Raw genomic sequence first — 15,685 nt, 5'->3', positions numbered from 1 at the left:
GGATGGGGCAGCCACAGCTTCTCTGGGCACCCTGTGCCAGCGCCTCAGCACCCTCACAGGGAAGAGCTTCCTTATATCCAAGTCCTTATTGGACACAGGACTGCAGGGGGGGTATCCCCGGAGTGAAGTAGAGGAGAATCCCTCCTTCAACCATACTCCTGATGGGAGTATAACACATACAGATATGAGCACTGCTGTGCCAGCTCTATGCTCTGGCTGTGCCAGGTGAGCTGCCTTCAGTGCACAGCAGCACATCTCACCTACACAGCAGCTGTCCATGGCTCAGGGACCATCACAGACACAAAGAACAGCTCGGAGCGAAGCAGAGCTTCAATCCCCAGCGCTCAGCAGTGGCTCTGGCAGATACCACAGGTCCCATTCTGAAGGTGCTGGCTCCTGGCCCAGCAGCCAAGCTGCCAGGAATTGAGAGAGGCTCAAAATAACCTTCCCAGGTCCATGTGATGGGATCACGTCACGTCTGGGCAGCCCTGTCCCAGGGGATGAAGCTTATGGAACAAGCACGCAGTGATGCTTTGATGCCTTCGAGTCCCGACTCAGCATTCTGCACAGGCAGGCGGTACAAAGCTGCCTGGGACGACCTCTAAAGAGCAAGATTCCTTCTTGCAGGCTTGGGAAGGCATTGGGATCATGGTGCTGCGTGAGTTGTGCAGTTATACTTCACCTCCGCTGAAGTACATCAGTGCCTGCTTACAGCACTGCTGCCATTCACACCCAGGGCTGGAAACAGGCCACCCTGACGTGTCCTGCTATATTCCGACACCATCGTCATTCCATATATTTAGAGGACTTGGCCCCTTTCCCTTCCCTTCCTCTTGATGGCACCAGATGTGTGGTCTGGAGCAGGAATCCTTCTGGAGCTTCCATGCCAAGGCAGACTTTCCTTGGCAGGAGAAGAGGGGGAAACCCAGCTAAAGGGGGTTTCCACTTCTCCAGAGGTTCTGTAACGTGCTCCTCGCGCCAGGGGTTGGGAATGAGCAAAGAAACCTCCCTTGGGAGCACGGGAGCTGGAGGCACTTCCCATTGCCTCACATGACGGTGTGCAGAGGAGCGCTCCGCTCTGGTTTGGGAACTGAGACCAGCCTGCACCAACAGCTGGGGGCCTGCTTTAGCATCACGAGGGATTCCCCTCTTCAACCGCTGTCAGCGCATGGGACACTGGGGGAAATGGGGGGGGCGGAAGGGAAATATGGGTCACCGGAGTGTCCCGAAGGAAAGGGGAGGCCGGTGGGGACATCCCCCATCATCCATTCCCATCCCTGCAAAGCAACGGCGTGGTGCTGCCGGGATGAACAGTGGCTACAGAGTGAGATGGGATGGGGAAGGCTTCCTGCAGGGCAGTGATCTGCAGCAGACGAGTCACTCACAAGGTCTCTCTTTTAAAACCAAAGCTATCCTGAAGGACACACCTGTAAAACCCTTTCCACACAGGGCGCTGGGCAACCTGATTGAGTTGAAGATGTCCCTGTTCATGGAATAGTTAGGGTTGGGAAGGACCTTAAGATCATCTAATAGGGAAGGCTGGACTAGATGAGCTTTGAAGATCATTCTAACCCAAACAATTCTATGGTTCTACATTCCCATTTGATTAAAAGCTAGAGAGAGCTTATTGGCACATGGTGACATTAGCATTAGCATTAGCTCCTGAGCCTTGCTGTTATCCAGCCAGCTTCTGGTCGTGTTGGCAAGCAGCACAGCTCAGGAACCATATCCCAGCGGTGTGCATCTTTTGGGTCGCAAAAGCAGCATCACCTCCCAAGACACCCTTTAGGCTCCTGCCCAAGCCCAAGGCAGGTACAGAGAGGCTGTTGGAAGGTGCTGTACCTCTCCGAGGTGGGGTCCTGGCAGTTGAGGGGGTACTTCAGCTCGATGACGTTGCTGTTCTTCTCCCGCAGCAGCCCGTGCTGCTCCGTGTAGTACTGCACCAGCTCCGCGAGGGTGGCGAACTTCTCCCCTCCGTACAGGTCGTAGTAATCCCCCGTGTTCTGGATCTTGATGTGTGTCACCTCATCGTTTCTCCTGAGGAAGGAAAGGAGATGAGACTGTAAAGGATGAGGGAATGGAAACCCAGCGCTGGTGCTCGGATGCCGCCTGTCCGTCACTTCCACAGCAGGGAAGGGACGGATGCTGCTTGGCCAAGGACTGACTCTGGTCATCACAAGCACCCAGCCAGCTCTGCTTCCCAGATAACCTCATGCAAAGGAGATGAATAACTCCTCCTTTGCCATCCCTTCCACTTCCTATGTTCTTTACCCTCTCCACTGGATGAGGCTCTGACCTTACTCAGCTTTACAGGGAGCAGTTTTCTATGCAGAAGGGTTCTCACTATCATGTAATCACTTAGAAAGAGGAAAAACATCACCCAAACCAATACATAGCCTATTTACAAACCCTATGAACTGTTCTGGAAGGCTCAATGCTTTCCCCTCTCCAGCGGTGCCCTCAGGGCTCAAGGGAATCCGGATGCCTTTACCAGCCTGCTCCAAGAGCCTCCTCAACCCAAGCCCCTTCTCCTTCCTCAGAAGGCCACAGTGACCTGTGAGAGGCAGATTAATTGCATCTTAACCACACTCAGCAGCAGTTCCTGTGCTGGGTGGATGAGCTTTATCGGAGAGATCTGGAAACCTGGACACATCTCTCATGCTTTAACACCAGCACCTCTCGGTTTGTTGCCAAAGCAACCGTGACAGTGAGATGCAGGAGACCTGAGGTGGTGTAAGCAGCGTTCCAGGTAAGAAAAGCCACTTCATGGAGCAGGGAATTAGAAATGCTACAGTGGTCCGAGCATGGGGGTAAATGGAAGGAAGAGCTGGACCACACATGGGGTCTCTGTAGTGTTATTATCCCCCATTCCTGCTGCTTTTCTGCAGCAGGGTACAGCCCCCGTAGCAGTGAAAGATGAGGTATCAGGATGGTTATTGGGTATCCAGCCCCAGCTCCACAAGATTATAGGATCATGGAATGATTAGAGTTAGAAGGGACCTTAAAAGGTCATCGAATTCCAATGCTGCTGCTGTGTACTCTAGCACAGCCCATTGACCAGTCAGTGCTTAACCTGCTTGTGCACATGGGCTGGTTCTATGGACAAGATAAGGCCAAGATGGGACTTGGCAACGAGATCTCTGTTTTAAGCCTTGAAGAGCCCCAAGAAACATCAACAGCACTATGCTAGCAGAGCACCATGTGCTCCTCCTCCAGAGCTACCTGTATTAGCATTGCTTATGATTGGACAGCAACACTCCCAGCCACATTCAAGCCACAGTCACCTCATGTCATGTGTTCTCCCTAAACCACTGCCCTGATAGATGGCCACATTCCCATTCCCTTCATCCCAGCTGTTAAAGAGGAATTTGTCAATGCAGTTTGTGCTCTGCCTGGCATTGACGTGATTCCCAGTTAGAGCCAAATCAGTGGCAACAACAAGGGAGACAGCATCCACAGCATTGCCATCATCCCACATTAACAGCAAAACAAAGCCAACAGAAGACCAACAAACAGGCTTGAGGTGTGAATATCTGCATCTGGATCCTGCTACGTCCTCACAACAAGGTGTTGGAGGTAGAACCATCCATCTGCATTACAGGGGACCGATGAGCAGCAGCCCATGGTATTCAGAGGCTTCAGAGCCTGGCAGTGTTTGCATCAAGGGTTCCAGCACATCTCACTGGGTAGAAATAAGAACTGGCTGCTCAATTCCCATCCCAGCCAGTGACAGTGCCTCTTATCCCAAAGGAGCTGGCACGTGGCTTCTGCCTTCCACGCCAGCAGCAGGACCCAAAGGGCCTTTATGCAGCACAGAAGGCAGCAGATGAAGCTGTGGTTTGGCCACTTGGCCCAAGGCTCAAAAGCTCCCTTCTTTCCACAGCTCCATTCCCACACCCCAACCCCATCAGGGACCTACAAAGGCTCAGTTCACAGACCCACCCCCATCCCAAGGCCTTTGAGGGATGAAAAGCAGAGAGAGAATCAGGGTCATTTATCCCATGAGCCCTCCAGGTCATGTTAAACACAAAGGGCATTGATGAACCCCCATTTCCTTCCCATTTTCTCCTCTCGAAGCTTGCGTCAGCTCTGCAGCTCCAATCTGGGCAGCACAACTGGCCTGCACACTAGCAGCGTCCATTGGAGTGTGTCCTCCCCATGCTAGCAAGTGAAAGAAAGCACAAAGGAGATGCCCAAAGCACTCAGCTGCAGGGCATGGCTGCTTCCATCGGACACATGGCTCTCTCATAGGGATGCAGCACTATTTAGCAGCAGAATCAGGCTGTTTTGGCAGGGTCAGCAGTTAGACAAGGGTTGCTCTGTTACAAGTCAAGCTTCTTTGAGCTATTAGTACAACTAACAGATATTAGTTATTAATTATACAGATATTAGTTATATAGATATTAGTTACATAGATATTAATTATATAGATATGTTATATAGAGATTAGTTATATAGATATTAATCATATAGATATTAGTTATATAGATATTATATAGTTATTAACTATATAGATATTAATTATATAGATATTAGTTATATAGATATTAGCTATATAGATATTAATTATACAGATATTAGTTATATAGATATTAGCTATATAGATATTAGTTATATAGACATAAGTTACATAGATATTAGCTATATAGATATTAATTATATAGATATTAATTATACAGATATTAGTTATATAGATATTAGCTATATATAGATATTAATAATACAGATATTAATTATATAGATATTAGCTATATAGATATTAGCTATATAGATATTAGCTATACAGATATTAATTATACAGATATTAGTTATATAGATATTAGCTATATAGATATTTATTATATAGATATTAATTATATAGATATTAGTTACATAGATATTAGCTACATAGATATTAGCTACATAGATATTAGCTACATAGATATTAGCTACATAGATATTAATTATATAGATATTAATTATATAGATATTAGTTAAACCCTCCAGATATCCCAGAGGGTTTCTTGATCCCAAGTGTTCCAGCTTGTGAATCTGTATCCCTACGCATTGACCTCCAGCGCAGACCCAGTCTGCTCTTCTTCACAAGCACAGTCAGTAAGAAGAGGACTCACAGAACACCCAGACCCTTTTTTGTCACTGAAAGCAACAGAACCCCTTTAAATGGCAGAAATACCTTGGCCTGATGCACCCCCAGAAGTCTTTCTCGGTCGTCTGCGTGTTCCCTGCCAGGGTCAGACACACAAAGCCTGGAACCTCACAGATAGGAGCCCATTGACAAGCCGCGAAAAGCAACCCAAAACCCACCCCAAAGACTCTCGCTGGATAAACCAAGGTGATTCTCCCACAGGGATTAGAAACTCGGCTGTTCGCTTTCAACCACATGAGAGTTTGGGCTCAGAGGAAACTCCCTGGTCAATACAGCACAACAGAACAGACATTTGCCTGCACTTCCAGAGACACAGATATGGGAATTCTAGAGATTAGGTACAGAGTTTGAATCCCTCATTCCCAGTTCCTAGGATGAAGCTGCCTTCCGCAGCCCTACTGCTCACTTACAGTGTTAGAAGCTCCAGGAGGTGCTTATGGACCAAGGACATCCAACTACACGGTGACCTCACACATTGGCACTGCTTCCCTGTGCTTTTTGTGTTCCCAAAGGTGCTCCCTGCTCCATAGACACCCAGCCTTTTGCCCTGGGAAGGGATGGGAAGCACAGACCACTTGCCAACCATCTGCCATCAAAAGGATGCTTTCAGACTCCGCTGCTTTGCCAAACATGAGCACAAGTGAGCCAAAGGCATCCATCCATTTGCATTACATCTCTCAATGAACTATCTGCTTCCAAACGAATTCAAGCCACTCGGGACAGAAATAAGACATCCCAAGAAGGGGTTTAGAAGAGGAAGGAGCCAGGTTTAGATCATGACAGCAGTTTGGATGCAGAGCTGAGGTTGGTTTGAAGACCAGGACAAGCATCATCCATTCATTAACCATCTCCTATCCTCTCCACGTGGGTTTGCCTCTTAAGAGTGAGAAAACAAAGCCCTATGAAGACTTGTTGCTGTAGTGGTAAAGGCTGAGGGGTGCACAGAGGGAAAGAAAGGAACAAAGGGAGAACAGGCTCAGAGTTTCATGGAAACAGCATAACTTCACTGTTATTTCCTTGCCTCTCTTTAGGGACACGTATCTGGATTCACACCAGCACGCGGCCACTCGCTGTGTGGTCTGGTCAGCCCAAACTCCATCGCCTGCTTTCTGCTCAGCCCACATCCTCTCTGTAATTCAAAGGAGCTGCATTTCCCCTCACTGCTGTTCAAAAAGCCTTGAAGAAGCTAAAAGGGGGTTGAGAGGAGGAGGAAAAGGTTTTGGTTGTTTTCCTCAAGGTGCTTTCCCCTCCTGACACCTTTATTTTAGGTGCTTTTTCAAAGACATCCGTGATGTTTCCTTTGAAAACCTTTTATTTCTCAGAAAGGGGAAAAATACAGAGACCTGTCCAGTTCAGAGCTAAAATAAAGCTCTTTCAGGATATAATTCTAGGTGAGGATAATAACGTGTTGTTCCATCTATATGTGTAATGTAGCAGGGGAAAGGACATAGGGGAAAGACAGCAGCCCAAGCTTTCACAGCACAAAGCTACTCATTCTCTACTCCATTACGTGTTGCAGCTCTAATTCCCAACAGCATTTATGCACACGTTTTTGCCATCATCAGTGGGAGACGAGCATATCACTTAGAAGAGGTATAAGTAAAACTGCTCTACTGGATAATGGCCATGTCCAGGCAAGTTTTCCATAGCCAAACAATCCGCATCATGGGATAGAGATGGGATGCGCCAGGAAGGAGCAAGGACTTGCAGGTCAGAGCAGTGAATGGAAGAATTCTTTCCTTGTCTTCAACTCACGATGCCTCAAAGCTCAACACGCTGCTCGTGTGTCGTGTTTAATGCGCTTTCCTGGAAGCACGGGATGTGTCAGAGCTCTGGGTTACTCACAACTTGGTCAGACTTTCCACCGGGTTACAACCAGCCCGTGGGTTGTGGTGGGTATTGTTCAATGCTATGATAGCAAGGCTCTGCTCTTAACCGGCAGCTCATTACTGCAGGGCACCACAGATGCATTCAGGGCATGAATTAGCTTGATCTTATGGCCAAAAGAATGGAGCTGTTCCATGGGATGCCCAGTTAGGAATGGACCAGGAAAGGTGGAAGATGACAACAGCAGAAACACACATCACCTTTGACTGAGGAACAGAGTGAAGGGAAGAACATGGACCCCATAGCACAAAGCATCATTGCAGCAATGGAGGGGTGGGATCTGGCTTCTCCATCAAAGCTATTTCAGGGTCATTGTGCTGTGTGCTGGGTGTCTTTCCACATCAGGGCACTGCTGCATCTGCTTGGGCAAGCTGGTGCTGTCAGTGCTTCCCTTTACCATCAGACAACAGCCTGACTCATAGAGCTACACTGAGAGAGACGCTGAGCTCACATGAAGATAACCCCCATGTTACACATATTGCCTCGCTCAAGGCAGCTCTCTGTGAGCTTATTTTCCATCCCAATTAGAAGCACTTCCTGCCTCTCTCATTAACTCACAGCTATTTCTGATGGCAACATCACTGGGGAGCTGGTGAGGTCAGACCCAAACGCTCCCACCCAGCCAATGCATGGGAAAAGATGGAGTTTTCCCTTCTGTTGCGTTGCTCCATAGGGTGAGAAGCTGTGGTCGGTCAGAGCCAAAGAGAGGCAAAGGATGTATTCCCCAACACAAAAAGAAGCATTGAGAGAGATAAGGGAGCTGTAAACCCTTCCTCTTGCTAAGACACAACTGTATTATTATACAGTTTATATATATATATCACTATATAGTTTATATATGTATAGAGGGCAGCAAGAACACAGCTCCAAGTGTGGTGACAATGGTAAAGAGGAAGGAATTAGGCTGAGGAGGGTTTCATCTCAGTGGTTAAGGCAACAAGAAGAGGGTAAAGCCTCACCAGAGCCGGTTGGCATCACCACACTGCCCTGACCAGCAGTGAGAGGTGCATGGGGAGGGATTGAGGCTCAAAACACGCTGGAATTGCTTATGTCCTGTTAGATTCAATGCCTTGCCAGGAGGAAACGCTGGGTCCATTCCATCCTTTCCGCACACACATCTCTAAACACAACCATGGTCAAAGGGTTTACAAACTGCCTGGAGTTTCCTAAACAAAAGGAGGGTTGTTTAAATTCAGCAGAAACCACCCAAAACCAGGGTCTATGCTACCAGCACCTGGAGAAACCTTTGCCCTTTCCTTGTGTGGAAGGTTCCTGTCGAACCCACATGGGGTCAATGCAACCTTTTGCCTCTCCAGTTCACCTACCGAGTGTTCTACCCACTGCGCCTGCCCCATAGCATCATAAGGGGCTACAATAACCATGGATAATTTTCCTTTCCACAACCGCCCTTCATCCCAAAGGACACAGGAGCACTTTAAAGGCGATGCACATGATGCTGTCTGACACAGCCACCCTGAGGCTGGTCGGCAAGCTCAGCCTCTTATGGAGCTGCTCCTGAGATCCCTTACAGACACAGAAAACAAGGCTCTCGCGCGGGCAGCTGCATTAAGTTCCTTTGAAACTGGAGTGAGATGATTCATTCCTGCTGGGATTGAACATATCTCCACAAAATAGAAGTGGGTTTGTTATCTTCCTCCCTCTGGCAACACATCCATAAGCACAGAGCTGACCCTGGCAGCACAGGGATGAAGGAACCAGGGGGGAGCGGTGCTTGGCTTTTAGCACATCCTCTGCAATGGGGATTGTTCCAACACCCTTTTACATTGAGTGGGTACCGCATCTCTGTGCAGCTCCACTCCCACTGCACATCATCCATCAGAGCAGGCTGTGCTGGAGCACTCGGGACAGCCCCTTCCCCTGTGCTTACCTGACAGAGAGAGTGAAGTCTCCTGGGTTGCTCTTACTGGGTCGAGCCAGAAAGCTGCCATGGACACCCCTGGTCAGGAGCAGCTTCTCGGCCTCAATTCCGCTGATGTTGGGATGAAACCACCTGCCAAGTGCAAATGTGACATGTGAAAGGGGGTTTAGATAGGATCATGGAACGGGTTGGGTTGGAAAGGACCTGAAGATCATCCAGTGCCAACCCCTCCCAGCACCTTCCATACTCATACCCAATGGCAAATGACCTGGGCCCAAGATCTGCATCCCTGAGGGCACTTAAGGCCTTTCTATAAGGGTTTCCCAGCACACTTCATGACTGATAAACCCAGGAAAAGCTCCAGTATCAGGGGCACTAAACCTCCTGTTCTCCCCAGCAAGAACCCAAGGCTCAAGTCTTTGGCCTCTCCCATTTGGTACAACAATCTGCTCTAGCCGAAGGTGTCCCTGCCCGTGGCAGGGGTTGGAGCCGGATGAGCTTTAAGGCCCCTTCCAACCCAAACCATTCCAGGATTCTCCTCACAGGACCAGCAATGGGCCCGAAGCAAAGGAAACGCTGCTTTGGATGCTGCTGGATGGTGAACAGGACACAGCAGAGAAGGGAAAAAGAGACAGCTCATCCTAAGGGGAAAAGTGTTTCATCACATTGTGTGCTGCTTTAATGCAACCTTTGTATTTTAAGTGTCGTTGCTGATGCTATCAGTCTCGATCAAGCTTTTATGATGGAATCACAAGAACTGGTGTTTCCCCAGGCTTTACCGCACACTCAGTGCATACCAGCCCAATGATTTCCTATGTGGCAACCAGCTTCATGGCTTCACTTTAGAGAAGCCACTGAAAAGCCACTTTCTAAAGGCCAGGCTCTTTTGAGTAATCTCAAGTCACCCAAAGTGAGAGTCACTCAGCACTGAAAGCATTGCTCAGTCTTAGATCATGCTCCCGTTGACGTCCCTGCATGGGATGCTGTAATATTTCCCATGAGGAAAGAGGAGAAGATGAGCCACAGCTAACAGAGAATGGGCTGCACACTCAAATGTCCCTTATGAGTAAAGGGCGATGGTGTAAGAGCCCCTCCACTCAACACTGCAGCTTTCTAAGCCAAACAGGTCCTCAAAGAAGCATCTCTGGATGCATTTAGGGAGCTTGGGCACTGCTGTCTGTGGATGGGATGAGCAAACCCGGTGTCCCCCCAAAGGGGTTGCAAGTTCAATCACTGCAGAGGAATGCACCACCCCGCATCTCGCATTAGGAAATACACCCAAAGAGAGCCTACAAACACACACACACACACACTCCTTACTGTGTTTGTCTCCGAGATACACACAGAAAAGGGCAAGAAATGTCACCATCTCCTCCACAATTTGGGATTTCCTCCCTCCCACCACAAGCCAAACGGTTCTGATTAAAGAGCCTTGAATGCTGGAGGAGGAGAGGGCTATTAGGGAAGAGCCATGGAAACAGATGGTAAACAGGAATCCCAGCGTTTCCAAGCCTTGTGCTCCTGACATCACAAGAGTGACGCCCTTTCATAAACGCACTCGGCAGGGCCAGCACTTATCTGTGCCATGAAACTGCAACCAGCACCGGAAAGGATGCTCCTAATGGAGCTTAATGGAGCTCAGGGACAACACGAAGCTGCCAAAGGCCACTTGTAATGCTTCCACTGAATGCCTCATGGCAATAAAGGCAGCGCAATCATCCTAGCCAGCAGGCAGTAGGAAACCTAAGGTTATCCCTGGTGTAACAGTGGGATGGGAGCTTCTGCAGCTTGTACCCATAGCTGTGAGCACACGCGGGTTCTGAGAATCCCAGGCTGGGTTGAGTTGGAAGGGACCTTAAAGCTTCTTCAGCTCCAACCCATTGCCATGAACAGGGACCCCTTCCACTGGAGCAGCTTGCTCCAAGCCCCTGCGTCCAACCTGACCTTGAGCACTGCCAGGGATGGGGCAGCCACAGCTTCTCTGGGCACCCTGTGCCAGCGCCTCAGCACCCTCACAGGGAAGAGCTTCTGCCTAAGAGCTCAGCTCAGTCTCCCCTCGGGCAGGTTCAAGCCATTCCCCTTGGCCTGTCCCTACAGGCCCTTGTCCCAAGCCCCTCTCCAGGTTTCCTGCAGCCCTCTTAGGCTTAAACCCTGCACACACCCAAGAGCAGGACAGCTCTGCAGCAAGAGATAGGGAAGGAGCCTATCGGGGGTCAGTCCGGGGCTCTGTTCACTTTGCTGTCGCCTTTTGTGTCACCGAAACCCAGATGCTCAATGCCCTTTTCTTTAATGCCTCCCACCGCTCAGACAGGAACCAGATCGTATGCATTCACGCAGACAGCTTGGTCTTTAGCTTGCAAGGAGCACAAGCAATGCGCCGAGGAGCAAACCTTCACAAACAGAAGGGGGAGGAAAGGCAATACCCGAATGCAGCAGCAGAAGGAGGAAGCAAGGAAAGCAGGGAAAAGGCCCTCTGCAAGCGTAGGCTCCTCTCCCATGCGTTTCCAGAACAAAGGAAAGCTCATCTTTGGAGGGCTGCATATGGACAGGAACACGTTGCTTGGCACTATCACGCACAGGCTGCCTTCTTGAGCCAAGGATGCTACAGGTCTGTGGCACAAAAGGGGTATTTTCAAATGTGAGGTCACATCCACATGGTAATTCTGGTCCTGGAACCGAGCACTTGCTTCCCAAAGGCTTTTGTACCTGGATTACAAAGGGCTTCACAAAACCCATGAGGTTTTGCAGTGTGCATCCTCAACCCCTCGTGCAGACTCAAACCCACCTCTCCCACATTGCCAGCCCCTACACACCTCCCTCCCCATTCCAATGGGACAAAACGACCAATGGCCAAACCGGCCAAGTTTGATGTTTAATGGTTAATCTTTGACGTGTGATGGCCGCCCTATCCCGCTTAGCATTCACCATGAGCCGCCTGCTCTAAAGCTCTCTGCCGCTCCATCCTGTGGGTGAAGGCACAAGTGCCATGACCACTGCATAGCCCAAAGTGCTTTCATCAACTGCTTGTTTTCCCCCCGGCCCTGCAAGCTGTGCTTGCAGAAAGCCTCTCCTAGAGGTGTTTTTCATTACGGCCTTTACTGGAGTGCATTGGGAAGCAAAACCAACCAGCAACAGAGCAGGCAAGAAGGAAGCACCAACCCACACATCTCGCACTAAACGGCGATGCTAAAACCTGCAGGCAGCCTCCAATAGCCCCACAGGCTGCAGCAGATAGCAAGCACCACTTGCTTGCAGGAGCACTGGGTTATATACAGTGTTTATAGGAAGATCTGCAGCATTCCAAGAAAGAGGAACAGCTCAAGGCCAGGTTGGACATGGCTTGGAGCAAGCTGCTCTAGGGGAAGGTGTCCCTGCGTATGGTAGGGAGTTGGAACTGGATGGGCTTTAAGGTCCCTTCCAAGCCAAACCATTCCATGATTCTATGAAACTGTATCTCCAGCACAGGGGAAAGACAAGTGCATGATTAATATCACACCAAGCATCATTGCGCTTGGTCACTGAGGCAACCACTCAACTGCTGGTGCCCGTTGCAGAACTGACTCACACCTAAAGAACTGCTTTCAATAAGAGCGGGGATCGAACAACTTCTCATCTCTCCAAGTGCATCCACTCCATGTGCTTCAGGCAACGCAGAGCAACGCGTTTCCCTGCCACCTGAAATCAAACTGAGATTAAAAAGCCACCTGCAAGTGCCCTGCAGGAGCCAAGGCTACACAGACGAATTGGTTTAAACAGACAGAGAGAAGATGGAGAGACTGGTGCTGCAGTGCTAAGTCCCCAGCTCAGCTAAAGGAGGATAGTGCTGGCAGGGACCTCAGAAGCAGAAAGGTCTGGTAGCCATGAGAACACCAGCAAGCCCATTGTAAGACACCTGTAACCCATAAAGGTGCCATAGGGGTGGCAGTCAGCAACGTGGTGAGCCCTCAACAGCTCTTTCCTTGCAGACAGCCCCTCAAAACACCATCTCCAGCTCTGAACTCCTCACACTGCAGCAGCTCATCACCAGCTCTCGCATCCCTATGCTCCCCATGGCACCAAAGCCTCCTGCACACCAAAGCACAGCCCTAATCAAGCACTTAGGGGCCAGCACAAGCAGATCTGGGCACAGGTCAGGCAAAGGCAGATTGGTTTCTCCATGTGGGATCTACCCAGTTACACCAAAGGCAGATGCCATCCATCCTCCATCCATGTATCTGACTGATGCAGTGGCCACAGACCCTTCCCAACCCTGTGGGTACCAAGCAATGGTGGTGGCACAGCTGCTCAGACCCAGGTAAATCACATATAGGGATCTCTAGCTTCAAAACAGGCTCTTGGGTGGAAGCAACATTCCAGCAGGAGCTCTGGAAAAGGAAACCTTTCTCTATGAATAATATTATTCAATAATTTCTCTTTAATTACTAAAGAGTCATCGCTTCCATAGGGGATTACTCATTTCCTCCCGCACATGAGCAGGAATGCTTTCTTCTGTTGGAATGCATCCTTGTGCACCCTGTCTTGGGAAAAAACAGAACAAATAGTTGAGCAACACCCTCAGCAATCTATAAACCAAAGCGGTTTTAAAGCCTAGATGGGAATCCCTGTATTCCAAACAGCTCCAGCAAACATCCCATGGATAATAGGCATTGTACCTGAAATGATACTTAAGAAATTATTCGGATGCTGGGGCAATAAGATCCTTTAACCTACAGGTAAAGGATAAAGCTCCTAAGTGAGGTCCCAATGGAGATGGAAGCAAGTTATTCCACGTCACTGTTTCTTTTCCCCTTCTCCCACAGCTCACGGAAGGCACAGCGAGCATCCTGCCGAAGTGCCCACCCACTGCATCCCCTGGTCCCTGGGTCTGAAGCCTGATTTAGCCCAACCTCAGCAAGAAAACATGGAGTGTTTGCAACGGTAAAGCTTGCCTTTGTTAGGCTTGGAGAGGATCAAAGCAAACGTGGCTCAAGAGGCACAACGCCTACAGCTGTGTGTGTGGTTTGGTCTGGTGCAACGCAACTCCAGCCCAGCAAGCTGAGGTGGTTTCAAACTGAAAGAGGAGGAGGAAGGGACCAACAACCACCAGGCCTCCTTTCAGCTATGCTACAGCCCTGCAACACCAGCCAGGAGCAAGGGGCAGTGTAAAAGATGCTGTTGGTACAGGGGAGAGATGGACCCTTGGTTCCCCAGTTAGAGTCACGCTGCATCCCACCACAGTGATGAAGGGTGGGATGTGGGATGCGGATCCTGTCCCTGGATGCAGCCAAGCAGTAAAGCACTGAGGATTCTACCGGCACAGAAAGGAGGAGGGTGACTTGCGCAAGCAAGTCCTGGGGTGATGTGCAAGCATCACCTGGGGTGATGCAGTGCTTGGCAAGGATGAGTTTCCTATTTGGCACATAGGAAGAAACCTTCGGAGCTGCTTAAAGTATCCCAGACCTTATTATCCATTTATAAAGATGCATCAGTTGGTTGTGTTTGCACTCGGAAACACTCATTTCAGTGCTAAAGCAAATGAATCCCACTAAGCTCTCCCAGCATAGTTGAAGTGAGGCTGATGCTATAACATTGGGTTATAGCAGCACAAGGTGCTTGCACAGCACGGCATGGCATTACCCACCCCTCCTGGGGGGAAAAGAAGGTAAAACAGAGGGCAGGCTTTCCTAGAGAGATGGAAATAAGCAATTCCATGTTGGTTGAGGGGAAGTCATTCTTGTCCTGCAAACACCCATGCAGCAAACTGAGCACGTGCCAAAGAGCAAGGCTTCACGATGCTTCCATACTGAACTATTAAGAGTTCACATCTTCATTAAAAGCTGTTCTACACAGGCCTGGCTGCATAGAAATCATTCCTCAAGCCTGACAGAGCTGCAACAACCTCCTTTGTTGGTTCTGGTCTGGTTCCATTCAAATCCCATCAGAAGGCTCATTAGACCAAGCATAGCCTCAAGGGAGCGCATTAAACAAATACACCCTGCAAAATCTATGTGGTTCTACACACAGGTAAATGTTCCCCTTTTCCTAAAGCAATTAGCATCATGACAGCCAACCGTGCCAGTGCACATCATCTAACATCCCCCAAGACTCCTGCAAGCCACTTGGAAACAAACAAACCCATTTCTAAACCAGCAGCCCCATTTCCATAGCAGGTACACCAGTCCTCTGGGGTCCACCAGTCACTCTGACAGAAACCAGCTTCTTTCCGTTCTATACTTTACAAAGCGTTTTCCTAATGGATCTCACACTCCGATGGGAATGGTTAATAACGTCTCTGAGAAGGTACACAACTTATTTCCCCTGAATTCCAGCAGACTCATACCATAGTTAGGGTTGGAAAGGACCTTAAGATCATCTAAGTCCAAATCAAGGTGTCTTAACGTGCTCATTTAAAGAGTCCAACTATGGCACAACCCAAGTTCTCAGCACCAGCACAAGCAGCCAGCTCAAAGCAAACAAGGTGTTTATGCAGCAATTATGGCCCGTTTCCTCCAGTGTTTAAAGGACAGCATAAGAAATGGGGAATATTATATACCCTTATAGTAAAGGATGTACTGCTATGATTTAGCCAGTCCCACCGCCCTGCTGCAGGCTATACCCCTACTGCTTGCGCAATACCAGTGTGAAACAGCCTTGGCTGCAATGGAAACTTCAGCCCACACCTCTGCCTATTAGGTGATGACCTTCAGGAACAGCAAAGCGGGGCTGCTTTGATCTGCAGAGCAGCACGCACCCAGCGCTCCTCTGTACCACGTTCGGAGATAGGGTTTAATTCA

General features: G+C 49.3%; 1 protein-coding gene across 1 annotated transcript in view; it reads right to left on the bottom strand.

Annotated features, from left to right (window-relative positions):
- LOC136022713 (tyrosine-protein phosphatase non-receptor type 11-like) overlaps window positions 1-15,685 on the bottom strand; it is a 40,546-nt gene that overhangs the window by 8,345 nt on the left and 16,516 nt on the right. Inside the window, exons 2-3 of the mRNA XM_065696374.1 lie at window positions 8,922-9,044; window positions 1,843-2,037 (exon numbers count right to left, since the gene is read on the bottom strand). Of these exons, the coding sequence (XP_065552446.1) occupies window positions 1,843-2,037; window positions 8,922-9,044 (318 nt within the window). The remainder of the gene's footprint in view (window positions 1-1,842; window positions 2,038-8,921; window positions 9,045-15,685) is intronic.

Source organism: Lathamus discolor, chromosome 16 (assembly GCF_037157495.1).
Source record: "Lathamus discolor isolate bLatDis1 chromosome 16, bLatDis1.hap1, whole genome shotgun sequence".
Lineage (NCBI taxonomy): Eukaryota > Metazoa > Chordata > Aves > Psittaciformes > Psittacidae > Lathamus > Lathamus discolor.
This window is presented reverse-complemented; position numbering and strand designations above follow the sequence as displayed.